The sequence below is a fragment of the Tenebrio molitor genome, chromosome 6, assembly GCF_963966145.1.
Source record: "Tenebrio molitor chromosome 6, icTenMoli1.1, whole genome shotgun sequence".
Taxonomy (NCBI): Eukaryota; Metazoa; Arthropoda; class Insecta; order Coleoptera; family Tenebrionidae; genus Tenebrio; species Tenebrio molitor.
The window spans coordinates 5,759,127-5,785,310 of record NC_091051.1 but is presented as its reverse complement, the minus strand read 5'-3'; the positions used below and the strand labels follow the sequence as shown (position 1 = coordinate 5,785,310).

General features: G+C 40.6%; 8 protein-coding genes across 10 annotated transcripts in view; 7 read left to right on the top strand and 1 right to left on the bottom strand.

The window, feature by feature from the left end:
• Window positions 1–283: 283 nt before the first annotated feature.
• On the top strand, window positions 284–623 carry LOC138134253 (uncharacterized). Its single transcript, XM_069052434.1, has one exon. The coding sequence runs from the start codon at window positions 422–424 to the stop codon at window positions 608–610; it is 189 nt and encodes a 62-aa protein (XP_068908535.1). The 5' UTR covers window positions 284–421; the 3' UTR covers window positions 611–623.
• An 88-nt stretch (window positions 624–711) lies between these two features.
• On the top strand, window positions 712–1,741 carry LOC138134246 (uncharacterized). The gene has a single exon (XM_069052425.1). It carries the CDS (start codon window positions 820–822, stop codon window positions 1,558–1,560), a length of 741 nt encoding a protein of 246 aa, XP_068908526.1. The 5' UTR covers window positions 712–819; the 3' UTR covers window positions 1,561–1,741.
• A 68-nt stretch (window positions 1,742–1,809) lies between these two features.
• Window positions 1,810–4,569, top strand: p (WD40 repeat domain-containing protein pink). The gene is made up of 5 exons (XM_069052373.1): window positions 1,810–1,951; window positions 2,000–2,110; window positions 2,163–2,396; window positions 2,446–4,251; window positions 4,304–4,569. Exons 1-5 carry the CDS (start codon window positions 1,865–1,867, stop codon window positions 4,532–4,534), a joined length of 2,469 nt encoding a protein of 822 aa, XP_068908474.1. The 5' UTR covers window positions 1,810–1,864; the 3' UTR covers window positions 4,535–4,569.
• A 143-nt stretch (window positions 4,570–4,712) lies between these two features.
• LOC138134222 (uncharacterized) lies at window positions 4,713–7,900 on the top strand. The gene is made up of 5 exons (XM_069052386.1): window positions 4,713–5,129; window positions 5,183–5,844; window positions 6,069–7,018; window positions 7,069–7,214; window positions 7,270–7,900. The coding sequence occupies exons 1-5, from the start codon at window positions 4,975–4,977 to the stop codon at window positions 7,307–7,309; spliced, it is 1,953 nt and encodes a 650-aa protein (XP_068908487.1). The 5' UTR covers window positions 4,713–4,974; the 3' UTR covers window positions 7,310–7,900.
• A 196-nt stretch (window positions 7,901–8,096) lies between these two features.
• LOC138134242 (E3 ubiquitin ligase Rnf121) lies at window positions 8,097–9,557 on the top strand. The gene is made up of 6 exons (XM_069052419.1): window positions 8,097–8,291; window positions 8,340–8,516; window positions 8,569–8,723; window positions 8,771–8,999; window positions 9,052–9,185; window positions 9,242–9,557. Exons 1-6 carry the CDS (start codon window positions 8,256–8,258, stop codon window positions 9,462–9,464), a joined length of 954 nt encoding a protein of 317 aa, XP_068908520.1. The 5' UTR covers window positions 8,097–8,255; the 3' UTR covers window positions 9,465–9,557.
• A 151-nt stretch (window positions 9,558–9,708) lies between these two features.
• Window positions 9,709–24,561, top strand: Synd (protein kinase C and casein kinase substrate in neurons protein Synd). 3 transcript variants are annotated; one of them, XM_069052401.1, is made up of 9 exons: window positions 9,709–9,866; window positions 21,497–21,875; window positions 21,941–22,129; window positions 22,789–23,015; window positions 23,156–23,276; window positions 23,351–23,455; window positions 23,545–23,696; window positions 23,746–23,900; window positions 23,950–24,561. In XM_069052401.1, the coding sequence occupies exons 2-9, from the start codon at window positions 21,513–21,515 to the stop codon at window positions 24,060–24,062; spliced, it is 1,425 nt and encodes a 474-aa protein (XP_068908502.1). In that variant the 5' UTR covers window positions 9,709–9,866; window positions 21,497–21,512; the 3' UTR covers window positions 24,063–24,561. The 3 variants fall into 3 exon arrangements, with proteins under 3 accessions (XP_068908502.1, XP_068908503.1, XP_068908501.1); XM_069052400.1 differs by lacking the exon at window positions 9,709–9,866 and adding an exon at window positions 10,334–10,493; XM_069052402.1 differs by lacking the exons at window positions 9,709–9,866; window positions 23,351–23,455 and adding an exon at window positions 10,270–10,493.
• Window positions 24,508–25,252, bottom strand: Dim1 (thioredoxin-like protein Dim1). The gene is made up of 3 exons (XM_069052432.1): window positions 25,049–25,252; window positions 24,861–24,997; window positions 24,508–24,808 (listed from the first exon to the last, which is right to left on the bottom strand). Exons 1-3 carry the CDS (start codon window positions 25,124–25,126, stop codon window positions 24,595–24,597), a joined length of 429 nt encoding a protein of 142 aa, XP_068908533.1. The 5' UTR covers window positions 25,127–25,252; the 3' UTR covers window positions 24,508–24,594.
• A 220-nt stretch (window positions 25,253–25,472) lies between these two features.
• Window positions 25,473–26,184, top strand: part of LOC138134202 (dynein axonemal heavy chain 1-like) — a 34,720-nt gene continuing 34,008 nt past the window's right edge. The window contains exons 1-2 of the mRNA XM_069052333.1: window positions 25,473–25,786; window positions 25,835–26,106. Of these exons, the coding sequence (XP_068908434.1) occupies window positions 25,502–25,786; window positions 25,835–26,106 (557 nt within the window). The 5' untranslated portion in view covers window positions 25,473–25,501. The remainder of the gene's footprint in view (window positions 25,787–25,834; window positions 26,107–26,184) is intronic.

Here is a 26,184-nt window from a genome sequence, read left to right as displayed (position 1 = left end):
CGTGACAGCCAGGTAAACATAACCTCATTTTCTTCACCGCGAGATTTATTTTTAGTAGAATACGCAAGCGTTCTTGCATTAAACAATCAATAAATTCTAGAGATTTCCTTTTCCATATATCAAACCCCAAAGTCGTCGAAACCAATTTAAACTGTGTTATTAAGCCAAACGTGGTGTGCGACAGAAGCGAACCTGAAATAAAAATCGATTTGTTGGATTCTGGGTAAATTGATTGAAGTTAAAGGGGGAAGAGTTAAAGTTTGAGCGTTTTGCAGGAGTCTGACATTTTTGGCCAACAATTTAACTGTGTTGGAAATCCTTCAACAGTTTAATAAGCACATTAGCAGCCAAGTGAAACCGGAAGAGGCGAAACCAGCACAGGTTACGAAATTGGAGAAACAGAAACAGAAAAAGCGATAACATGGGCATGAAAGTGAACCACAAGAACTATCAGCTGAAATTGATAGATCATGTTTACAACCAAATTCCAGCGTTTACGGACATTTTCACGGAAGAAACGTTTTACATGACGGTCGTAGCCATCATGTTGAGCACCATAGTTATTGTATTTATCTTATCTCGATTTATTACCATTAAGCCTGTAGATTAAATGTTTTCCTTAATTGGGATACGTTTTCTTTAAATATCGGCACCCGTTTGGCAACAGTGCCGTAATGCAGACGCATGATTGGTGCAGCTTTCGCCGTCACATGACCGGCGCGCATGCGTCATCTGGTGTCACTCACTATCAGCTGTTAAAGACAGCCGAAAATGACACGAAAGTTGCCAAAAATCTGTTAGCATCAACAAACAATTAAAATGAGTGTTTCCCCAGTGATAATACCATGTTTACTAATTGTCGCGTCGTCGCTATTGGTGGTGTGTCAGGACGTGCAACAGAATCGAACTTCGGCCGTGAAAGTGAACGCCGTCAACGTAGCGTCCGAAGGCGGCCCTATCGCGCTTCCAAACAACACGACTCACATGGGCCGCGAACACATGATCAAAGTAAACCACACCAACCAACCCAATATCCCCGTGTCTGAAGCTCCGAGCGAGGACACCCACGTGGTTCGCGAAAACGTGAAAAAGGTGGACAGTGCTAACGACACAGTCAAGCTGCCCGCGTTCGAGGTGGGCCAGAAAAACGATAACAAAATGAGTGTTCCGAAAAAGGACGCTACTATTGTAGATACTCATAGCAGTTCTAGCACCAGCACTACCACCACAACAACAACCACTACTACGACTACTACTACAACCACCACCATGACTCCTGTACCTCATAAACCCACAATAACGATAGCCGAAGACGAGGGGCCCTCAGATTCTGACACCAAGACGAAACTGAATGACACAGATAATCATGGTATCAGTATAGAATCAGTTACTGAGAAACAGCAAAAAACTGACTATGTTGTGCCTATTGTTGTTGTGATTCTCTCTGTCCCCTTGGTAGCTATTGTTTTTTCCGTTTTGTACAAACGCGGCGCCGACTGGTGGCAACACAGGCACTACCGGCGGATGGACTTCCTCATCGAAGGGATGTATAATAATTAAACCAGAGTATTATAATCCCAAAGAATTTACTCAACTGTTGCTTGCTTTCTATGCATTTATCTTAATCCTAGCGGTAGATACCTACTGTGCCTTAATAACGCAATAATTTTGTGATATTCCGAGATAATAATTTGTTGACTGTGTGTATTTTTCTACGACAATAAAGCGTGTACAGTATTAATGACGTAGTTCACCTATTCCCATCCCCATCCCACGTTCAACATAACCCTACTTTTCCAACACAATGAGAAGAGAATTATTTATTTCAATCGGTTTGACCGGAAGAATTCCGTAAATTGGAACGATGCCAGAAAAGTACGCACTAGTGGAACATCCCAGCGCGATAAACACCATAATACGCAATATTTTCCAGACGGCGCAACGAATAAAAGTAATTTGGGGTTATGTTTATTTTACTATTTAAAAATTGTATTTTTAGTTCACATCCTTCGATGTCTCCACCAAATACGTAATATTCGGCGCCAGCAGCGGCGGAATTTACATTTTCAACCGAGAGCCATGTCAATTCCTCAAACTAATTCCCACTACTGTAAGAACCTCTCGAATGTGGTGTACCCCAATTATGAATCTATTGATTTCAGCACGGTTCCGCGAACTTAGTGCAGATTTCTGCCGACGAAGAAAATCTCGCAGTTGCCGCATCAACAGGTCTAGTAACAGTCTTTGAAGATTGTTTCAACTCCTTAAATTTCCAACAACAGATTTTTACTGAACATGAAGGCAACACTGTCACCGCATTGAAATGGAACGGGAACGATTTGTACTGCGGCGACTCGATTGGTCGAGTTTCCGTAATAATTTTGAAAAATTTTTTGGTAAAAATTTCATCTTTGTCCTTAAATTTTGTGACAAAATCAATTCTAGACAAAAGCCATGTTCCAAACGCCTACAGCGTGTCTGATGCACTTGGACTCGCCAATCGTTCAACTAGACGCTTATTCCAAATTTCTTTTGGTCTCAACTCAGACGCGCTCCTTGTTGTGCGACACCGACACCGAGAGGTACAGACAAGTGGGCAAGAAAGCGAGAGACGGGAATTTCGGCGCTTGTTTTTTCAACACGGGAGACTCTGTAGAAGTGGGCGAGTCGTACACACGCACCAGAGGGATTTTTCAGACCGTCAGCGACAGCGAACAGTTATCTCCGACTGTATTTGATAGTAACGTAAAAATCTATTGCGCTAGACCTGGGGTGCGACTGTGGCAGGCGAATTTTGACGCCAACGTGGTCGTCACGCACCAGTTGCGCCCCTCTTTGTCTCAAAAACCGAGCGACGTAGTTTATTGGGAGGATCGCGACGAGTTGCGCTTGGAATCGTTCGCGGGAGAGGTCGCCCTGGGAGAAAGTTTTAATTTCGGGAAAATCTACGCATTTCTTAAAAAATTCATCTTGACGTTTAGGGACGATGGATTCTACATTTTCGAGCCGTCCACGAGTGCTTTACTACACTGGAGTGCCCACATAAGCAATATAAAAGACGTAAAAATAGTCGATTCGTTTTTGTACGTATGGCATCACGATTTAGAAGTTAGCGTGTTGTCGTTGTTGACCGTTGAGGAGTTGATTTTGAAGAGTTTAATGAGGAAGCGGTATCGATTGTGCGGAGAGTTGTGCGTCCGGTGTTTGGACGAAGTGGAGTTTTTGATCGACACGTCAAAAAAAATCCACCTCGTCTCCACGTTAGAGACAAAACTGGATAATCCTGAAGTATTAGAGAAACTAGCGCCAATTTTTCAACGCTTAAAAGAGTGCGCAAAAGTGCCAAATTTAGAGAAGTTTAAGAACGGGATCGTGACGGTTAACGCGTTGCCAGTTGTGCCTGAATCGGTGGAAAATTTTCGTTGCGAGAGAGAGACGCGAAAAGAACCTCATAATATTTTATTGGAGCAATACAAGATAAGTAAGATTCATCCGAACGTCGAAACTACGAACTTTGCTCAATTGATGAAGTCATCAGATCCAGATAATCTCTATCAGCTGTTGTCCAAATTTCAAGCGGCTCTCGACGACAACAGCTGCGATTCTTGGTGCAAACAAGTCTTTTTGAAACACCTGGATCAATCCCGGGATTTTGACTCGAATGTGCTGGAATACGCGTGTCGGGCGTTCCTCGACATCAACAACTCCGCAGATCTGACCTGCGAATGCAACTTTCCCCTACCCAAAGCGCGCAAAACTGTGCCGAAACATTACGAAATCGGGCACAAACTGATGGAGAAATGCGACCGTGAGGTTTTTCTCAAAAAAGTGCCCTACATGCACAGATTCGTTCTGGAAAGGCTCGACGATCCGGCGGAGATTCGAGCGAGAATGCCTCTCGTATTGCAATTTAGCGATCCGGAAGTTGTTGGAGCTCTCTCGAATAGAATCACCTACGACATTTGGGACGAATCGATTAAATTATTTGCGAAATTGAAAACGGGGCGATGTTTGCAGTGCGGGGCGGATATCGACGCTGTGGGCGCTTTTGAATGGACGGAATTTGGATTGATGATGGTTCAGTCGATAAAACCCACGAATACAATTAAGTTACTTAAGCGCTACGCCGATCTGCTGCCCAAAGGAGAACTCGATCAATTTTTCTATCAGTATTGTATTTTCTCGGCCGCTTCGAACATAAATGGTGATGTTCTCAATCGAACTTTGGCCGACGAGGACGTGAAAAAACAGGTTTGAATAGTCGTGTGTCTGTAATTGTTAAGTGACTTCGATTATTTTGCAGTTTGAGACGTCTGTAGGTGGATATTTACACAGGAAATATTTGCGTGGTGGCGATTATCGCGACCCACCCAGTCATAAATCCCTCGAAACGATATCTAACTGTGATCACTGCCAATTGCCTTTAAAAATTCCTATAATTGAAGAAACAAGATTGCCCTGCGGACACAACTACCATCGGCTGTGTTTTTTACACAATGGGAGTCAATGTCCTGTTTGTAATCCGGTTTTATAATAATAATTATTACAACAATATATTTAAATACACTTTGGCACAATTTTATTTGAAACTTTAGGGACTTTTCTCACTTCTCAAGTCCTAAAATAAAATAGTTTTTACGATATTCACAACACGACAGCGCGGCAAAACTTTTTGTATGAAGTAAATGTAAACGGTTAAGCAAATAATATCAATAAAAAAGCAATATTTAATAGAAAGTATTAATAGTTTTTGGACATTTCTCCGTAGTTTGTTTGGTGTTGCGAGGTTGGTACCGTTCGGGGTTGTGAAAGTGTCATGGCACTACAAATGTCAAAATAACAGTAAAGTTTGTGTTCCTGCTATTAATTTGCGCTTTATTTAGAAAGTTATTGTTTGTTTGATGATGTGTGCGTGTGTCCGAGGCCAAATCGTCTGAAAATTTTCTTGTGAAACTGTGTTTGACCGCCCCAAGAATGGAGCTGTCAACAGAAAGACCAACAAATTCGTTCAGTACTTTTAGAAAACAAAAAACCGACACATCGTGCCCCCCATCTGTCTCTTGCCAATTAGTAGACGAGAACGACATCATCGATTTTTCCAAATTGCGTTTCAGAGATGATGAAAATTGGTAAAGCCGTCGAGTCGTATTTTTGCGTTATCAATTTAACAAATACCTTCCAGGTTGTGTGATTGCTCAAGAAAATCCAAAACTGACCTAACGAAATGGCTCTATTTTCCTGACGACGATTCCTCACCTGATGATACCAAACTCGCCACAAAAAGTATTGACACGCGAACGTTCACACGTCCAAAGAAACGCTTCACCCGTCCTAGTATCGAGAAGTATAATGAAGAATTGTACGGCAGCGAATTAAAAGAACTGACCGACAGCGGGATACAATTGAATGGGTATTCGCTAGATGAGTCGCCCTCCAAACCCTTGCATTTTGATTTAGCACAGCCGACCGCTAGTGTTTACTTTGAGAACATTTTGGCCAACGCCCCCATGATGGATTCGTTTCAGAACATGTCGCCGCCTAGTCTAGTTAATTCCATGTGTTCATCGACATTTGCCACTTTGATGGAAAACAGTTTCATCAAGAACGATCCAGTCTTGAGGGAGATTCGCGACACCGATTTTACGGGGTCGATTTTGCAACAGGAAGCCGAGCCGATGTTCCAATCGATCACCGAGAGCTACAGCAGCTTGAACTCTGACGTTCCAGAGAACTTCCTGAAGAAGGTCTCGTTCAACGATAAGAGCGGCGCGAAAGATGATGTAGACAAAGACGCGACGATCACCATGAACGCGACTTTCGCCAAGGAGGATCTCTCCTGCGACAGTGAGTATGACTCAGCTTCGATTTTATTATTTTGAAAAATTTCAGAATAATACATAGGACAAATGTGAAACGATGTAAACTTGTTTAAAGAAATTGTTTGTTTTATTATTCATGCTGCGTCAGTACATATAAGGAAAACAAATATGGCTTGTTTCGTCTTTAATAAAAGATAAATAAAAGAAATATTTATGAATTGGGGTCACACGGCGTGAATATTTTTTCAGAAACCGTCATTATCGATGACTTCGGGGAAGACTTCCAAGACGCCAAAGCAACGAGTTGCGAAAACTTGAACAGTACATATCAGCGCAAGCCGAAAAGCACAAACAAAGAGTCAAATAGCACTTTTCAACGACGGAAAGGCAATAGATTTTCCGCCGTTAAGAATCAAGAATCGCCACCTCGCGATTTAAATTCGACAATAACGATAGAAAAAACGCAATTGCGCGACGACAAAACGATAGAAAATATCAAACGGTTGCTCGACAGGAGACCCTCGCCGTCGTTCGACCTGAACCGATTGAGTTACCTCGTGGACAAAAACGATCAACACAACGCGACCTTCCCCAACGAGAACCACAAGAGGAACTCTTTCGGATCGACCGATTCCGGAGAAAACTTGGACTACATGAGCCTCTCTTCTGGCAGCAGCAAGAATTCGAGCAAGGTGCACAGCACCGACCGGATCAACATGATCGTCGACATGCAAGAGCGCCAGCTTGGCGGTCTGCACCAGATAATGTCGACGCCCAAACCCAGAACCAAAACCACCGGTCTCTGGTTGAACCACGAGATTTCGCCGATCAGGGATCGCAACTCCGACCCCGAAATGTCTTCCAGCGAACAACCCGCCAAAGCTGTGATTCCGCAAAATTCGATCCGAAAGCAGAAGAGCGTCGGCCACATCAATCAGAAAATACCTAATCCGAAGAGCGTCAACACGCTGGGTCAGCTCGACGCGAAAGGTGCGGTCAGGGGTTCCCACCCGAACCTGAGACTGTCGGAAGCGAGGCCGTATGGACTGCAAAGGCCGTCGACCAACTTGAATTCGATGGGGCACACGCTCAAGGGCTCCTACACCAGCTTGAAGCCGATAAATCCGAATCTGCCGGTGGCGCCACCCCCGCTGGATTCTACCATGACGATAACCAAGAATCCGACGGTGGTCGCTCAGGTGAGTCTGTTCTCGTCGGGGATGACAAAGGTTGAGATTTCGTTCTGAAGGTTTCGCCGGTGCCGAGAGAAATTCCCGCGAAAAAAGAAGATGCTCAATTCGTCAAACCCCAACAACCGCCGAGGAGCGGCTTGCCAAGGCCAATAACCGGTATTCCCAGACCGGTTTCTAGGATTCCTGGACCTAAGAAACTTAGGTAACTGGTACAAAAATGTCTGAACGATACAATTTGCTCAATTACATTTTTTAAGGCCTGTTTCTAAGTCTGCAGGACATCAGGGGAGATACTAATGTATATATCAAAACTATTATAGTGCCTTATATGTAACTGGAATTTGTTAATCATAATACTTGAAGATAGACTAATTTTGTAATTTTATTGTTGATAAGTTATTTGCCCAAGTTTTATTTTCAAAGCAATATATTGTTAGAATTTACCCTTCTAGTGGTCCGGTATTTATATAAATCTTTGTAATTCAAAACACATGACAAAAACTGACTGATTTATCTGTTAAAAAAAGTATATATTTGCATGAATTTGATCCACGTCAAAGCTTTTGTAATGTGATTGAATCTCTATAGTGTATAAAGTATTTTGATAAAAATTTTGTGTGATACATATTATCGAGTTTGTGTTTATAATTTCTGTTCGTAAGTGCCTTTTTATGTCATGTATCTAGTACGGGGTAATAACCACGCCCTTATTTGTGAGTCAAACGGTTTGTCGTTATTGCGTTGTTGTAATAATCGCATAACCATTTTTTTTTATCATAATCACTTCAATATCGTATGAGTTATATTTTGGAAGTGATTCATACTAACTTATTTACAGCCTTTATTTCTTGTTTTTTTTTTTTACTAATAAAAACCAATAAATTACCACTTTTTGTACCAATTATGGAAGCCCAAGGAGTGTTTACTTTGATTACATTTGTGGTCCTTGAGCTCGTAACTTTACGCCATAACGTTTTGAACGCAAAAATTGTGAATTTTATCACTTGCGTAAACTAAGGTCGTCTGTTACACCTCGATTACATGACCTTGGAGAAAACTAGCGACCTCTGGTGGTCAGATATGAACCTATCTCTACTTGCCGCGAACCGTCACTTGTCAAACTATGAATAAGATAACCTTACGCCGCGTCATTCTTTTATAAATAATAAATGTTTTTAATATTTTTCTATGAAAAGGGGTGAACCAGCTAGTCGCGTAAATTAAAACAATATTACACTACAAAATGGACCTACATAAACCGGTCAATTTGGAAAATAAGGTACCTTGAATAACATTTTCTATTCCTTATCTATTAGTTTTATTACAGTCGGTCGAGGAATTAACACCTGAGGAAAAATGGAGGCTCGAACACCAGAAACTACACGAGCAACACAAGGGCCATGAAAAAATGCATGCCGAAATGGTCCTGATCTTAATCTTAACCCTAGTAGTAGCGCAAGTAGTTTTAATCGAATGGAAAAAGAGACATTCCCGCTCATATCTAGTAGAAGCCATAATTTAACCGTCAAATCTCAAAACTAATGCGTACTTTTCAGTTTGTAACGTTACTAGGGATGTGGATAATTCCCTTAATCCTCTGTTTGCGCAACCACTGGTGGCGCTTCATCTTCATTTGGTTGCTCTTTTCCTGCATCACTAGTCTGATCGTGCGAAAAGCGCTTCAAAAACCGATCACGGGGACGACCCCAAGGTAACTGTTCTCGAATCGCGAAATAAAAAATAAGACTTGGTTTTCAGACTAGTGTATAAATGGTTTCTTTTTATTTATAAACTAAGCTATGTACTGGGTCTCCTAGGTTATTTCATCATGATGGCAACTTTCTTTGGGCTCAATTTGGTATTTAATGCGAAAGCTAACACTTGGATGGACTGTGCTTTGCTGTTAGTTTTTTACGGCTTGTATTATGGTGTATTAGGTAGAGACATTTCAGAAATTTGTGCCGATAAAATGGCATCTCACGTCGGGGTAAATAACGTGCCCACACTTGTCCAACATAAATGACACTTGCGCATTTCAGTATTACACTAATCAAGGCATGCCCACCAGAAACCTGGACCCGTCCGTGTGCGCGGTGTGCGGGAATAAGTTACTAGTCAACGAAAATGAGGAAGGTGTGATCGAAAACACCTACAAACTCAGTTGTGATCATGTGTAAGTGTTGCCAACATATGGCAGCTTGGTTGAAAATTGAAAAAAAAATGTTTCAGGTTCCACGAATTTTGCATAAGAGGTTGGTGCATAGTGGGGAAAAAACAGACGTGTCCTTATTGCAAAGAGAAGGTCGACTTGAAAAAAATGTTTTGTAACCCGTGGGAGAAGCCGCACGTGCTGTACGGCCAGCTCTTGGACTGGATCCGGTGGCTTGTGGCTTGGCAGCCGATGATTTTATTTCTAGTTCAAGGGATCAATTGGGTGTTGGGGTTGGAATAACGTTAACCCGCCCACCCGATTGGTCCCCCGTTTTATTTATTCTACCTTGTGATGACCTGTAGATAATTAAATATACGATTCAAAACGTTGGGACACTGCACAAACTTTTGAATGGACACCGGTTAGTCGAGACTCGCACCACCACTGCGGTGTTTGCGTTACCGGCCGCAGATGGTGGCGCGTCGGTGTCAGTCTGGCCAACTAAACGAATGGAAGTCGAAATAGTTTAGTGACATTGGTGGCCGTTGAGGAGTTGGGTTGTGCGGTGAATTTTTAATTTTTTTTATTTATCCCAGCCGTTGCGTGTTTGGGAACGGTCGGGCAGTGTTTGTGTGGATGTAGGCGGTGTGCCTCGCGATTCGGATCGGTTGATTTGTTTGTTTTTAATTTTCCCTCATTCAGGTGAGTAGAAACCGATGACGTTAGCCACTGGTTTGAAACTTCCATATTCATTATTATTAAAAACGTGTGTGAATTTGTGTTTTGTAAATCCGGTTATGCACAGTGAACGCCTACTCTTAGGGTAGGTAAGTGAACTACCTGTGAATCAAGGACGCTCGGGCACCTGTAGGAATCGGAAGTTGGGGCCCGATTTTCGGCGAAAACCTCGTCCGGGAACGAAAATTCTTACCAGATGAGACAAGTGTTTGCGTAAACGGCGCTATAAACCGAAACCTATTTACATGCAGAACAAACACTGTGTACACGGCGATAACGCGGCCACTTTCTCGACGATTTTCCGTTTCGATTTGGAAATAATGCGTATTCCGGCCGATATCTCCGGTTTTGTGGGACACCATTCTTCGATCTGGTCTTTTATTAATAGAACGTTTTATCAATTGCTATCGCTTTGTCGCGCACACGATCAATTTGCATAACGTTTTCAATCGGAGCTGGATGACATCTGCGTGCATTGAAATTTTTCGACCGGATATCCGTCACTGCCAACCGAACGAAAAATGACAGATTCAAATCGGACAAACGTCAAATATCGGAAATGGGCAGAAAGGCGAACAGGGAGAGGTGTAGGTGAGTTTATTCGATTTTTCATCAACGACACACTAAAAGCGGATAGTTTTATTGGGGGACCGTCAAAGCTCCCACATCTGGCATTTCAAGATAAACTTTATTTGCTATTTTACACCCAAACTCTACTATACAGCGTGGCTCATTATCATCATCTCTTCAATTATCGTTTTAGAGTGGCCTCTCAACACCGAGATAGCAGCCCGTATATTGCTCAACTCAGATGTCATCATCATCATCATACCGAACGAGAACTTTTCGAAACAACCGGTGGATGGACCCAGCACGAGCGGTATCTGTGCGACTATTTCGTCCGGTTTTCCGCACAAATTACCATAACAATTGATTTTCCCCTGCGAGTGAAGAATCAGTTCGCCCATCCGTGTCACGGTCGTGCCAAATTGGCGACGTCTTCGTCGTCCCTAACTGCATCGCATTCCTCACGTGCGAGAGCATCTCTTGCGGCCGTTTCCTGGAAGCGGGTCCATCCCGCGGGTCGAGTTGCCACCACAAAATCCAACGGTTCGCGTCGGATTATAAAGTTTGTTTGGTTTTATGGTTATAAAAAGGGTGCTATCAGATGTGGTGTCAGTTGAAGTGTCGATACCGGCCTTTATTTACCCAACCTCGCCGTGCGGATAACTGTTTATCGGCCGATTTTTAATTGATTGAGCAAGATTGATGGGCGAGTTATTATTAAAAGAAAAGGCACGCGTCCCTCCTTTTTTAATAAAAGCGAGCTGACTAATCTGGCGCTGAACGGTCGCAGAAGATAAGGGAATGTGGAATTCACGATTAGATTAGTCAGTTTAACGAGGAGTGTCGGAGTAAAAAATGCACCTGGTTGGCGTGATTCGGTTCACTCGATTGAAGTGTGTCGGTATCGCTGTCAACGCAAAACAGAGGAAACGAACGGATAATAAAACCGTTTCGATTTGCAAATAATAAACAAGTTATGAGTAAGTCGTAGGAACGTCGGATTTATAGTCTCCCGCAATTAACACCAGCGCTAGGAAAATTTCTGACGCGCGTTGTTCAACGCATCTTCGTCGACGATCCGATTGCGAAACCGAGGGATTCGCGGGTTTAGCGTCGAACGACGGTTTAGGGAATAATCCCGACGAGATTAAATGGTTCACTCACAACACTGATCCAGATCGAGACGTTACAATAACGTGCCATTCACGGCAACGACCTTTAAATTATACTCCTTCTTAATTGGTTACAATGGTCTAGCGAGTTTATAACAGATAATAACGCATTTGCAAATGCATAATGGCACGATTTAACATGCAAGACCCACGCTCTTGGAATAAAAACGGCGACCTTGACTTAAAACCCCTTTTGAATAATAATCGTGGTCTCGCTTTATCGGGGAAAATACTAAACACAATCGTGCTTTTGTAAATTGGTCGCAAATTAATTATTCATTGTGTGCAGCTATTGAACACTTTCTGTTTACTTTGGTGATGTCCTTTGTTTCAAAGTTGTTTTCTTTTTCACTACAAAAAATTCAGCCACGATGAAACTGTTACCTATTCATTTTCCCGAGAAATTGTTTGCATTCGCGTCATTTGATTTTCCACCGAAAATCTTTAAATTTTTCGAATGTGCACAACATTCTCCGGGAAGTCTATTGATTATAATTTTGTCTGCCAGGGTTCATTACGTTCCGAATGCAATTTTAAATTCCCAGGAAAGTGGAGTGAAAGTTTTAAAAGTCGTTCGTCAGTTATGTGAACTATTCGAATTGTGTTGTAAAGTTCTCAAAATTTTACGAGACCCAGAAAATTATATTACCAATCAATAAATTAATTACAATGTTATCAAATACAATAATACAAGTTTTTACTTATTTATTTTTGGTGTATGATCTGGATAGACTAGAATTTCGTTACGTAATGTTGAGTGTTTCTAATCGGAAAACACTTGACTTTAATCTGTTTGCATGTAATATTTGCTAATCGACTTATTTTTCTGAATAAAAATGATTTAGAATTTTTTTTTAATCATTCGCAAAGATTATTTCATATTTTGAAGGAAAAATTTCCATTTTATTTTCATATGTATAGTTTTCCCATTTATAATTTGGTTTTAGGGCAGTCCAATTGTAATTATTAGGGGCTGGGGTTATGGTTTTGGCAATAGACGTGAAGATATTGTAGCCTGGTCAGACAGTAGATAACAGACCTTTTACAGTCCTAGAATTTATGGCGATAGTTGCCTATTGTCGGGGTATTTAACTCCCTGACAACAGGGCTGGTAGTAAAACCAAATTAGAAATGGGAACACTATACCAGTGTGAATTTTTTTTTCGTTCACGATAACTTTTGCAAAAACGCACTGATTTGAATTTTTCTTCTTGCGAAATGTTTGTCTCGGTAAGGACCCCCGACGTATTAATTTTGACGTCAATCGGATGGGTGCTTTTGGAAATATACGCAGTTTTCATTCACCATAACTTCTACAAAAATACACTAATTTCAATGCTTCTTATTCTTGGCGCAAAATACAGACTGATTCACATAACTTTCAGACCCTAACGAAATTTAAATGCAACCAGTAATACATTAATCTGGACACTCCTGGCACCATTGACAATCACTTGATAGTTCTTTTTGTATAATTCTTAAATCATTTTTGTTAATTAAAATGTGCTCCAATGACGAAAGAATCGCTATGATATTGATTTATGATGAATCAGTTTGTTAAATAAACAAAAATATTGCCTCCATTTAAATTTCGTTAGGGTCGGAAAGTTATGTGAATCAGTCTGTATTAGTCTTATGTAGGGCTCTGGGCCTGTAGATTTTGGTGTAAATCTAATCAATAGTTTTGAAAATATGTACAGGCAATTTCGTGCAATTTTATTTCGTCTACAATAACTTCAGCAAAAATGCACCCATTTGACTTGTTCTTTTTGCAAAATATTTGTCTCGTCAAGGACCACCCCAGGCCATGTAATTTTGGAGCCAATCGGGATAGTGGTTTTGGAAATATTCGCAATTTTGTGCAATAAAAGACCCCAGGCCAGGTAATTTCGGTACCAATCGGGTGAGTGATTTTGAAAATGTGGACTATTTTGGGCATTTTCTTTCGTTCGCTGTTGCAAAAACGCACCGATTTGAATTTTTCTTTTTGCAAAATGTTCGTCACAGTCAGGACCTAAGTCCGATTAATTTTTGTGCCAATCTGATTTGTTGTTTTGGAAACATGCGCATTTTTTCATTCATTTTGTAACTACAACAATATCATCCCTATAAGGACCTACTGATAACTGATAAACACATAAAATGATAAACGTATTACCTAAATATTATTTGAAAAATAAAAATTAAAAGTATTGTATTAATCCGTAAAAATTCTCATGAAGGAATCAGAGTAATTATCACTAATCATTACACGAAGTGTTCAAAGTGACCGTCGTTATTGTCAATACAATAATGAAGGCACCAACGAAATGATTTGTTCACTCTTTCCAGCATACCTCTGTTATTGTGAATTGTTGTGGCAAGCATCTTCCACCAATTGGGATCGAGTATACCGAGTCCTTCATGTACCCCCACAAGAAGTCGCACGGAAATTTTCTGGGTTCGAGGGGCACTCCCGAACGATTCGCCACACACTACACAATATCTATATATTCACTATTCGAAAATAAACGCGCCATTTTCACAAAACTTTTGCTTAAATCACAGAATCAACACGTAAACACCTGCCCTTTGCGGTCGGATAAAACTAACTGAAAATGTAATCCCCTTGTCTCTACCTCGGCCGCGCAGCGAAAAAACTTCATTCTAAAAACAGATTGTTTTGCGCCGATTTTACAAAAACTATTATTTCACGGTCACTGCCATTGGGTTGAATAACTAGAAAATAGACAACTCGTTAATTTATGCCGGGATAAAATGCCGAAATCAAAATTAGATTTCGAAAAAAATGGTAGATAACAATTTTGTTGTTCTAGACAGATCTGTCACTGATTAAAATTAATGTACTTATTTCTGAGACATGTTGATTGTTTGTTTCAGAATTTTGTTTGTATCAGAAAAATCATTTTTGTCTTTTTTTAATTGAAACGAGGGAAACATTTTTTTTTATTGTTTTCAACTGTCATAAATTCTCATTTTTCTCCTTTGTAAACTGTCTCTTAACTGCCCTAAAGCAAAATGAGCGAATAACGAACCGTGGCCCTAGACAACACATTCAACGTCAGATTTCTGACAGGTCTTGAAAAATTTGTCAAAACTGTCAAAAGCAAATGCGAAACCATTTTTAAAAGATTTGGAAGCTTCAGGGATGTCGTTTCAAACAATAAAATTTTGTATGCAACTCGTTTCTGGGTAAATTGGGCTTTTCTAATTGCCCTCGAGGCCTTAAAACCCTTGCTACGCTCGTGTTTTAATCTTGTCCCTCGGGCAATTAGAAAAGCCCAATTTACACAGAAACTCGTTGCATAAATAACTATTACTTTTTAGTAACATATTGTTTCTTTTCGTCATAGATACACATTATGAAAAACAGCTCATAACTCCCTTGGGATATTTCAAATTTTTTCGCCCTCCCCATTGTTTACAACAAACTCATGAGAACGAAACTATAGTAACCATATATTCACGCAATCTTCCCTGCAAAATGTTTTTAAGAAAGTTTTAACTTTTAAGTATAGACACTAAAAAATAAAATATTGTATGCACCACGGGAGATATGCATGTTTTTCCCCTCGGTTTATAACCACGAAAAATCATGTTCATATCTCCCTTAAAGCATAAATACAGTGTGGAATAAAATGATTTACATCTAGTTACCTTTGCATTACCCTTGTAAAAATACGAAATGCCGCTCTACAAAAAAAAAAGAAAGCCTAACCTCAAAATATTTCAAAATTCCAAATATGATTTATTGCGAAGGGATGATATGAATGCAAAGTAGGGATTGAAATTAAAAAGAAGCTAACAAAAGCAAGTCACAGCTAGTGTTGAAAGTGACCACCAACGTTTGTTAATTCAATTTAGTAAATTGTAACAATTGTCAATTCGATTGATGACATTTATTGCCAGAACTAATAGTTCGACACTTCAAAAAAAAAAGTAGAGCGGTACAGGAAAATTTACATGTGCAAAAATTCTAAAGGTAACTAGATGTAAATCATTTTATTCCACACTGTATCTATTAGATGATAAGACTTGAGCGAGTGTTCCATTTTAACTGAGCTGTTTCCACAGTAAAAAATAAATGAATTGAATAGTTGTAACAGACTAGTAAGTTACTATTCAATTTATTTTTATGTAAGGAAGGTCGTATCGGAATTTAATACCACAGATTACGGGACACCTGTAGGGTATTTATATTTTGTACGCTTCTGGGGTCGATTTCACCCGTTAAATTTCACACCGTATTAGATATAATAGTTACCATGGCCTCTAGAAACTTATTTTACGGTTGAAATTAACAATAAATGGTAAAAGCAACTCTCAGAATTTTGCTTGCTGTAATATTTATTTACGTTTATTAAATAGATAAATTGTTATTTACAACGTAATCACTTAATTGGAAAACGTTTCGAGAATCTAATCGGAAAATGATCGATAGCATCGGAACTTCAATTCATTGGAGATCTGTCCCATAGATAAATTTTTTTATTAAACGTTCTACTCCATAGATAGACGTTTTATTAAACGTTTTACTCCATAGATAAATTTTTTAATAAACGTTTTACTCCACCTGACTGGCTCACCTAATACCGACGACCTAATCGATTCTGCGGCACGACTTCGAAAACGCTCAAAATTTGGCAATTACCGAAAGAAAATATTGTTTTGTCTCGTGTGGAAGACGCCTCACGTGTACCGATCCAAATTTCGCAATTTTTGTTGTGAGAAGCGTGAAAGACACTTATTTGTCGTGGTGTTACGATGTTTGCACTGTCGTTATCAAGGTAACGAACGACCGCGTCAGCAGACGAGTCGCCAATGGAGCACGGCGAAGCCCTCGGCGTGCGAGAGCGTCCGGCTTCCCGACGCTCGCCTTGACTCAGTTTCGACGGCGACGTCGCGACGATCCCCCGCTGAAGAATCGTCGACGTTCCAGGTGTCCCGAAAGTGTCGATCACGTGCCCAAAGGAATGCGCTCCGTCGACGTCTCCTCCGGAATTTTTTGAGAACCACCTCCGCCTGGAAGATGGACTGCTGCCTCGCCGTCAGGTGGGAACCCGGATCGATGGTCGTCGTCCTCGAACGGGCGCTCCTCGGAAAGCGCATTGTCGGACCAATTAGGTTCAATTGGACGTATCTGGAGCGAGAATAGTGTGCGAGATTGCGGTATTTATACGAGATTCGATGAATAATTTTCGGTTTTTCGGGTGCGGGGTGGCCGAACTAACGGGACACGGCCACGGATTAATTTCGATGCGCGTGTGAGCGTAATTGGATTAGTCGAAAAAAATCCAGAGCGACCGCAGACAGGAGGAACGAACTACTCGCGAAATCAACTGCTCATCAGATTTTATTGCTTGATTTACTGCAAAAATAACTATTCTCGACCCGAATGGCTTTCCGAAGTAGATGAACCGAGTGCTGCCATAAAATCGGTTTATTTTTCTACAGTTTAATACACCGGTTCGTAAGAACGGTCATCACGCGGACAGTGGCGTAACAAGCGGACTATCTAATGTCGTGAAAAATCTCACCGCAAATTGACTCCGTTTCGTTGAATTTCCTTTCCGTAATAAATCATCCAAATATCTGCGAATGCGTCCCGATCAAGATCTCTCACTTCTCTCTTCTTCACGAAAAGAGAAAAACGGTTTTGAAGCATCGTCCGCAACAACTCCGTTCATTTTGAATGAAAGTGTAATAAACCCCAAGACCATAATTACGGCACACTCACGGGGTGAAATACACCCACAGAGGCAACTGGGTTATTCTTATTAAAAATGAATGGGGTAAAATAAAAGCCGGTGGTACACGTGCAGACATCGATCTTAAAAAATCGATATCGATTTTACATTATTTTAATCGCGATCGTAAACCTACAGAAAATGTGTTGGACCAAATCTTATTTTTGTACTGACATGACCCAGTCGATTCTTAGAACTCGTTAGTAAAATTATTTGTTATTGATGAATCGGTAGTTTTTATATGGTAGGTGCTTTGCTACCCCCGTTAATGGACAATGTTCATGACTGCTGAGAGGACAGAATAATTAGTTTACAAAATTAATGTTTCGGCAAGGTTAACCAGTTCTCTAATTTTTGTAGTTGTGTTTATTTAATTTTTGGTCCCATTGTGCCGCGCCTACGCTTTTAGTGCTTCAAGAATAAAATTGTTCTACTCAGTCGAGTATTCTTTTTTCGCCTGAATTAACAAGAACCGTCCCTAAAGACGTAATCGCGACAGTAAAAAAAAACTTTTGTTCCGGTCTTGTAATTTTCTCCGTTTGTACTGTCGAGAAACGTTTGAAATATCTCCACCCTTACCAAAGCTACCATAAATAAGCAACATCAAGGTTTGTTATGATTAACAGCTCCTTTTGTCGAAGGGATTAGACTCGTTACTCACATGTCTTGCTTTTGGTGTCAAAATTAAATACAAATTGTCTCATTGAAATTTCGTGACGTGATGCAGAGCGGCATGAAAAAGAATGTGAATATTCTTCGATTCTGAACAGATCATTTCAAAAGTTGATATTTTGGTCATTGTTCACTTTAGCTACTTCTGGAATTTTCCCGTTTTTTTCTGGCTAGACAGCCTCAAGGCGTCCTCCTACATCGTTTTCCACCACTCAAACCTTGTGCAAATGAATTTTCCTTGCCCTTTAGTTATACGGAGACATTGGCGTGACCTTGAAACACAACAAGAGAGAAAAAAGGCATTTGCACAAGGTTTGAATGGTGGGAAACGATCTAGGAGGACGCCCTGAGGCTGTTTAGCCAGAAAAAACGGGAAAATTCCAGAAGTAGTTAAAGTGAACAATTACCGATATTTTTTTGTGGCAGCAAAGTTCACGCAATATACTGGGTTAAAAATAAGCGGAAAAGCTTCGGGAAATGATACCTTTCAAGCCAACCAGATGAACTCAAGCCAGCCAGATGAACGAGTTGTTTTCCAAACACTGTTTATAGAACTTTTGGACTTGGATTTGTGTTTGGAGATGGGGTGGAAATCTGAGGGTTGGTAATAGGACTCTTGGGGGTTGAAACGCACCCACCAGTAAGGGTTGGTCATTGAAATTGAGATAAGTGAAAAGCACAATCTATTGCCTTAATTACTTTGATGAAATTACAAAAAGTATTACATACTTTGGACTGGCGTGTTCCAGTGAATTCCTAGAACTCGTTAGTAAAACTATTCGTTATTGATGATTTAGTAGTATACGTGGTTAAATCTATATGATAATGGCTTTGCAACCTTTGCAAACCTAGCTTTACGATCGATTCTTCAATAAAGAGGAAAATATTTATTTCATAACACTGAAATGAACTGGATAAACGTAACACGACGTATTTTTTTAGCATGTTTTCTTGCACTTGTTCAGATTTTTTTTTTTGTATAGCGCTGTCTAAGAAGTTTATCGTTACTGTAAAAAAACTTTTATTATGTTCCGGTAAATTTTTCCGTTTTTAACTATGTACAGAGTGATCAACAAGGACTGAAACTGTTGGCAACAATGACAACATGATGAAAATTTCAGTGAAGTTGGTAGCATTACATTTTCAGTTGTCAATTTTGACGGACAAATTTAAACTTCAAAATCAAGTGTCATTTTTGTATCAATTTATTAATGAAAATGGTTTTTACACTAGAGCAAGACATTTTTATTGGTATGGCGGACTGGAAATTTTGATGCTGCTAACGGTTGGCAGTATTCCACGGAGCACGGACGATACATTGCACCAATTTCAACAAATGTTCCCCGAGCCAGTTGGTACTTTGGGCGGCGCGGTACCTTAGTCGCGTTTAGGCAGCGTTTCACGAGATTGGTGCAACGTTACCTACAAACAGGTGATGTGAAAAAGGCAAAACCTACTGGTAGAACATCTACACTTACAGAAGATGTAGTTGAGAATGTTCGAGGTAGAATGGAACAAAACCCTCGAAAGTCAGTGCGAAAGCTTTCACTCCAAACAGGCGTGATTCTTATGTAAAACACACGCATCCAAAGTTCTTTGTTGGGCACGTTTAATGCAGGGCCTAATAATCCTTACCATTAAAAATCACGTCATTCCTTTTCCTTACTTTTCAGGCTTGTCAGTTGCCTAACCATTTTAAAGAAGAAATTAAAGTTCCACGCTTACAAATTTTCCCGGATCTGATCCCTGCATCCCGCAGACTTTCAGCTCGAAAATAATAACGCATAAAACATGTTTCTGTTTCTCAGGAGGGGCATGCGGGCACGGCCTGTCGCTTTTATGAATATCGAAACAGTACCGCTAATTACATTTTATACTGTTTTTGGTCGTTTTGTACGTATCGTGTTTTAAAACTACCAACTCGTAACATAACCTAAATTTTTTGACATTCACAACCTGCAGCGGGTGCCAACATTGACGCACAAAAAAATTTCATACTTTGGGAATATTTTGCTGTCATTTGCTGCCAACAGCTTCAGTCCTTGTTGATCACGCTGTATATAAAGGCTGTATGACACGATGCTGAATTTTGTAGAAAATTTGTTAGAAAATGAGAGAGGACCAATGAACGATCAGGATCTGACAAAGACAGACTATGATCCTGATCGTTCATTGGTCCTGATCGAGTGTCTCTCTCATTTTCTAACAAATTTTCTACAAAATTTAGCATCGTGTCAAACAAGCTTTAGAAAACAGAAATACCTCGCATGTATTTTTTTGTCGTTTTACTATTCTAACGTAAATTTTCTTGCGTGTCCCGTCTCGAGGAAGTTTGTTCTGAAGGTCAAACAATTTTTATTCCGATCCTGTACATTTTTCCGTTTTAGATTTAAAAAAAACCCTAGGAATGTCCTCACTTTTGTGACAGACATCACAATGAACTAGTTTAAGCGAGTATGTTTGAAAAGATTAGATTTTTTAACACAAATTGTTTATTTAAGTTTCATACGATCTAATTAGAAAGAGTAAAACAAACAATCGTTAAACACAAAATTATCTGAATGCAGATTGTTTTCTTTGAACAGTTATTTAACGGCACCATTGAATATTTTAATTGTACGTATTAGAATTTGAAATTTTCTCTGCAACAAAACTTTCCTCACCCTGGTGATTCCGTAGGTGGTCATAAATTTTAGTTTGCATTTTCTCCCTTAAATATAGGTGGAAAAGTTCCTAGAAACGCTATTTTCCAAGCAGAACTGTCGAGTTGTTTTCCAGGCGTTGTTTATACTTAGTAACTTTTTGACTTATTGTTTTGTTTGGAGTTTGGGTAAAAATGTGGCGTTTATTATGGGACACATGACCGGAGTGGGGTGTAATAGAAAACGAAAGAAAGTGAGAAACGTGAGAGGATCGAGGTGTAATTTTTACTTTTCCATAATTAAAATGGTAGTTACGCTGAAAACGACACCGACTTGATTAGCTTAAACGTTGTTGGTGTTTAACAAGGTAATTACGTCGTGAATTAACAAGTCGGACTACGCCACTGGCGATACCCCATGTAAACTCGGTTGAACATTGTTTCCTAACCGCGATAATGTCAGTTGTTGCGAATGTACATTGCGAAATGAAATTTATTTCGGTTAAGTTTCAAACACTATTCAGATAGAAGCTACTCCAGAGAAGATGATAAATCTATTTATAAGCGTCAAGTTCTTGCAGCTCGTTCACCGCCATCCCCGTGTTCGTGTTCATCTCCTGTTTATTACGGTTTTGCTCGATAGGATTCCGGTCGTCTAGGCCGAACGAAATGCGAAATATTTTCCCGAAGGTGAACATGTTTATGCATCCTCAATGGATGAGTAACCGTTCCCATTAAAACAATTCGGATGTTTTTCCGCTTATAAACATTCCACCACTCCGTTTCGACTTGCAGGTGCGGAGGACGAACCATGTCGCATCACAGCGATGACAACATGCTGATCGCGACCAGCGACTCCTTCTGGGAGCCCGGCAACTACAAGAAAACGACAAAACGCATCGAAGATGGCTACAAACTGTGCACCGAACTGATGACCTTAGTCAACGAACGGGCCGAGATAGAGAAGGCATACGCGAAGAGTCTGAAGACGTGGTCGAAGAAGTGGAACGACTCGATCGAGAAGGGGCCGGAGTACGGCACGACGGAGGCGGCCTGGAAAGGGGTCCTGGTGGAGGCGGACAGACGTTGTGATTTGCATTCTAAAATCAGGGACAATCTAATGAACGATGTGATAAACAAAATAAAAACATGGCAAAAGGACGCCTACCATAAAGTAAGTAGTGCGGACGATTATGGAAGCGGCGAGGGTGCATACAAATCGGGATTTTAATTTTCTAGTCGATGATGAACATCAAAGAGAAAAAAGACATGGACGACGCGTTCAAGAAGGCGCAGAAACCGTGGGCCAAGCTCTTGCAGAAGGTCGAAAAGGCCAAGAGTGATTATCACACGGCGTGCAAGTCGGAAAAGTCGGCGGCCAACCAGGAGAGGAACGCCGCAGGGGACAGCTCGATCTCGGCAGATCAGGTGAGCGAAGAGATTTTCTTTAAACATACACAAATACACGATTCTTTTATATTTTGTACAAGCGACAGACCACGGTAAGTTTACACCCTTTCCATTAAAAAAAAGAGATCGTCACGATCTCCCTGGTGAATGAATTATTTCCAAAAATTGTTTCGACCTCACGAATGCTAAAAGCACCGGTGAAGAGAGAGAGAATTTACGGAAACTAATTCGTATGCACGCGGGAGATTCTACAAGGAAATCGCACGCCGACACTAAAATAATCGCTTGACTAAAGAGACGTATTTATTTTGCTTGTGACAGTGTTAAAAAATGTTTGGGACAATGGCAGAAATTTTCGAAAATTGTTTGTTGTCACCATGACAACGGCGTCAAACGCAGGCTTTCTATTGGTTGTTTATTGCAGGCGTGCGATTTTCAGAGATGTCATTTTTCGATGTCACTACAGTTTTGCGAAAATCGCTCTGAAGAAATTAAATTACATATTTAAATTTGAGACAGGGAAGCAAACAGTAATCCTTCGGAAAGTTTCAATACTGTTCGTGCGTTCGTTATTTCTGCTGCTGATTAATCTAGCGATGTTGCTGTTGTGTCTATCGTAAAGGCAGCTCGCGATGAGCGTCGAGGCCGTCGTCTAAAATGTTTTTGTGCGAATGCAGGTGAAGAAGATGCAGGACCGCGTTCAGAAGTCGAAGGAAGAGGTGCAGAAGTGCAAGGAAAAGTACGAAGTAGGGTTGCAGGAGATAAACCAGTACAACCCCAAGTACATGGAGGACATGACCGTGGTTTTCGACAAATGCCAGGAGATGGAGGCCCAAAGGCTGAACTTCATCAAAGCGACCCTGTTTGACATCCACAAATACCTGAATATTTCCCAAGACCCGACGTAAGTTGTGAAAATTCCTTTTGTGTCGTAACAACAACGATAACATAGCTTAGTTGATAGATAAAACAATCATTACGTAAGGTAGACAGTGTGAAGCGGACTCAGTCCGTTTCACGCGGTATTAACTCGTTTTGACGCAGGGTACAGCAAATCTACGAGGAATTGTACCACACCATCAACAATGCGGACTTCGAGAAGGACCTGAAGTGGTGGTCGAACAACCACGGGGTGAACATGGCGATGAATTGGCCGCAGTTTGAGGTGCGTGCTCGGCGAAACGGCGCTTGCATGAAATGCGTTTTGTTTTTGTTTACGTGTTTGCTGTTTTTGAATAGGATTACACTGAGGAATTCCGCGATATACACAAAGGCAAATCGAAGGATTCGGCGACGTCGGGGATTACGTTAATTAACCAGAGACCTGTGGGAGAAGACTTGCATGTAGGCTTTTTATTTATTTATTTTGGAGTTGATGCACGATTTTCTTAACGACGAGCGGACAAAATTTAATCGGTCTAAATTTCCCGTAGGAGTACTCGTCTAATAACAAGTCGTTGAAAGGTAAAACCACCGTGACCGCCGTCAAAGTAAACAACACCCCGCCCGTGCAGAAGAAGGAAGTCGTCAAGCCGGCCGTCGCGGAGAAGGTTGAGAGTCCTGCCAATAGAGCTTCGACAATAACGTAAATGTCGCAGTTTCTCGTCCTCGCAAAATTACAAGGCGAGTTTCAGGAATGGATCGAGCACAAAAGGTGACGCAAATCCGTTCGACGAAGAGGAATGGGACGAGAGCGACGCGTTGGTGGACAACGGAGAGCCGGGAGTTCCTGTCAAAGCGTTGTACGACTACGAAGGGGCAGAAAACGACGAACTCAGTTTCAAAACGGGTAAGAGAAAGGTTGGCGATGTCGGAGCGATGCTGAAGGGCCGTTTCAGGTGACGTTTTCGAGAAGCTGGAAGACGAAGACGAGCAGGGTTGGTGTAAAGGACGTAAAGACGGACGGGTTGGATTGTACCCAGCTAATTACGTGGAAGTTGTGCCACATTGATGTAATACGTGTCAAAAGAAAAATGTTAAAATTTTGTTGTTATTTTTTGAAAAATATATACAAGAGCTATTGCTCGGTTATGAAGTAAAATTAAGTTTTTTGTTGACGACTGGCATGTTTCTGCCTTACAGTATTGTACAAACTGATGGGAATAAAAACAGATTATAATTTATGATATTAACGAGCATTTTTCAGTTTGGTTGTAACATTTTTTAGCGGTATTAAGTAACGTAATAGATGTTAGGCCTACTCATTACATTAATGTATATACATTTGATTAAATCAGGACACTTCCAGTGGGTACATACATCATTTAGTTTAGGTATCTGTAAATTATTACTTAGAATAGAGTTACTATGAACTGTATATAACTTAACAGTAATAAATTATAATCTATTTTAAAAAGAACGTTTCTTGCTTAGACCTTTGTTAAAAAAACGAGCCATTTATTTTATAATTTCTGTTTTTATTATATCAAATTATACAAATAACTTATCCATACTGGTGTTTTATTTACAAATATAGAACCAGATCAATACCTATATTTAGTGGAGTAGTCTTTGGGTGACACCACTAAACCTCTCCCTTTCCTAGCCCCTCTATACACCGTTTCTATAATATCAATCATTTCCTGCTTGTCCTCCAAAGGCCAATTAATCTTATTGTTGTTGCCCGTGCCCAAATCAATCATAATGTGTTTGTTCCTGAAGAAAAACATGACAGTACAGGGATCATACAACTCATACCTAAAATAAAATTCTAATTAGTTCCACTCAAGCATGCCAACCAACCCATTACATTTTATTAAAGTCAGGTACTTCTGAGATGTCCACTAAATAAATTACAGCAAAATTTTTCACTTTCTCTGCTATGCTGTACATAACTTCGTCCATTTTCATACACGAGGGGTCCCAATCGTGACCGAAGCGGATCACCTACCACAAAAATCGTAAACAAACACGAGGAGCAAGAATGGGGGCACTCACCACAACGCGGTCCTCTTCCGATAAAATGGCCTGGTCCACCTGCCACCCGTTGTGTAAATGTGCTAACATATACGACATTTTGATGGTTTTGTTTTACTATCCCGAAAAAGGCAATCAAAGAACGAACGTTTTGATTTTTGAATGCAGACCACAGCACGGAGACAATTCACAAATGATGTTATTATGACAATTGACAACTGACAGCTAATTGCTACAGAAAACTGCAGAACAAGAAATAGCAACTGTGGCGCCATCTGCTCAGATAAATTCCCGCGTAATTAGATTTTAAATTACGAAAGGGTCTTTTCTTGTTTAGAAATCTCAATTTTGTTTGAAAAATGTATTTTTGGGTACTGTACTGGGGTTTAATAAATAAATCGAATTACACAAAATAATGAGTTTTATTGGAAAGGGTGCAATGAAAAAACAAAGCGGTTGACATTATTGTTAAAAATGCAGGACGATAGACTGTCGGTCGTCAGCAAAGACGGAAAATCCGCAATAGAAAGGCCGGAAATTCCCTCCCGAGGCTATTACTCTGAAATAATTACAAATGTCGATTACGGCTGCGACGTGGATGCGGAAGGGTTGGTGGGATGTCAGAAAAAAACGAATTTCTTGTGGCAAGTAAAGACCGAGAAACACGCTCCGACCATCACCAAACTGATTCCGCCTAAGAACAGACTGAATCTGAAAGATGCGGAACGATGGATGACTTTCGACGAAGACGACTGCATTGTGAGTTTGTGTGATGTGAAATTTCAGATTGCGAGCTTCCGGTTTCAGGAGTTTTCAGTCGACACCTTCAAGCCCAAAGTCCAGCTCCAGCTGGTGGTGTACCCGTTCGAAATGACGCGAAGCGTGGCCACCGAACGCTTGAGGCGAGCCTACCAAGCCAAGAACATCAAAAACTTGCTCGACGCCCTCGGGATACAACCCTCGGACATGGTTTCGCTGCAACTGTTGGAACAGTATCACCCCGACAAGGTCCCCCGCGTGAACGTCATCACGAACTATTTACCTCTCGAGCTGTTTGATGACGAGGAATACGATTGCAGGTAATAAATGGGATAATCCCCTTATTAGTCCCATTCATCTCCACTTGTCTTCAATCAACCGAGGCTTGTCCGCTTTAT

Bases quoted from the DNA above. Each gene is read 5' to 3' on its own strand.
- LOC138134246 (XM_069052425.1), top strand. From the start codon at position 820: ATGAGTGTTTCCCCAGTGATAATACCATGTTTACTAATTGTCGCGTCG.
- p (XM_069052373.1), top strand. From the start codon at position 1,865: ATGCCAGAAAAGTACGCACTAGTGGAACATCCCAGCGCGATAAACACC. The intron at 1,952-1,999 runs GTAATTTGGGGT...TTGTATTTTTAG, and splicing joins AGACGGCGCAACGAATAAAA to TTCACATCCTTCGATGTCTC. The intron at 4,252-4,303 runs GTTTGAATAGTC...ATTATTTTGCAG, and splicing joins ACGAGGACGTGAAAAAACAG to TTTGAGACGTCTGTAGGTGG.
- LOC138134242 (XM_069052419.1), top strand. From the start codon at position 8,256: ATGGACCTACATAAACCGGTCAATTTGGAAAATAAG. The intron at 8,292-8,339 runs GTACCTTGAATA...GTTTTATTACAG, and splicing joins CGGTCAATTTGGAAAATAAG to TCGGTCGAGGAATTAACACC. The intron at 9,000-9,051 runs GTAAATAACGTG...TGCGCATTTCAG, and splicing joins AAATGGCATCTCACGTCGGG to TATTACACTAATCAAGGCAT.
- Dim1 (XM_069052432.1), bottom strand. From the start codon at position 25,126: ATGTCGTATATGTTAGCACATTTACACAACGGGTGGCAGGTGGACCAG. The intron at 24,998-25,048 runs GTGAGTGCCCCC...TTTTTGTGGTAG, and splicing joins CGGAAGAGGACCGCGTTGTG to GTGATCCGCTTCGGTCACGA. The intron at 24,809-24,860 runs GTAATGGGTTGG...ATTTTATTTTAG, and splicing joins GTACCTGACTTTAATAAAAT to GTATGAGTTGTATGATCCCT.
- Synd (XM_069052400.1), top strand. From the start codon at position 10,462: ATGGGCAGAAAGGCGAACAGGGAGAGGTGTAG. The intron at 10,494-21,496 runs GTGAGTTTATTC...TTCGACTTGCAG, and splicing joins GCGAACAGGGAGAGGTGTAG to GTGCGGAGGACGAACCATGT. The intron at 23,016-23,155 runs GTAAGTTGTGAA...GTTTTGACGCAG, and splicing joins AATATTTCCCAAGACCCGAC to GGTACAGCAAATCTACGAGG.
- LOC138134222 (XM_069052386.1), top strand. From the start codon at position 4,975: ATGGAGCTGTCAACAGAAAGACCAACAAATTCGTTCAGTACTTTTAGA. The intron at 5,845-6,068 runs GTGAGTATGACT...ATATTTTTTCAG, and splicing joins GGAGGATCTCTCCTGCGACA to AAACCGTCATTATCGATGAC. The intron at 7,019-7,068 runs GTGAGTCTGTTC...TTCGTTCTGAAG, and splicing joins ATCCGACGGTGGTCGCTCAG to GTTTCGCCGGTGCCGAGAGA.
- LOC138134253 (XM_069052434.1), top strand. From the start codon at position 422: ATGGGCATGAAAGTGAACCACAAGAACTATCAGCTGAAATTGATAGAT.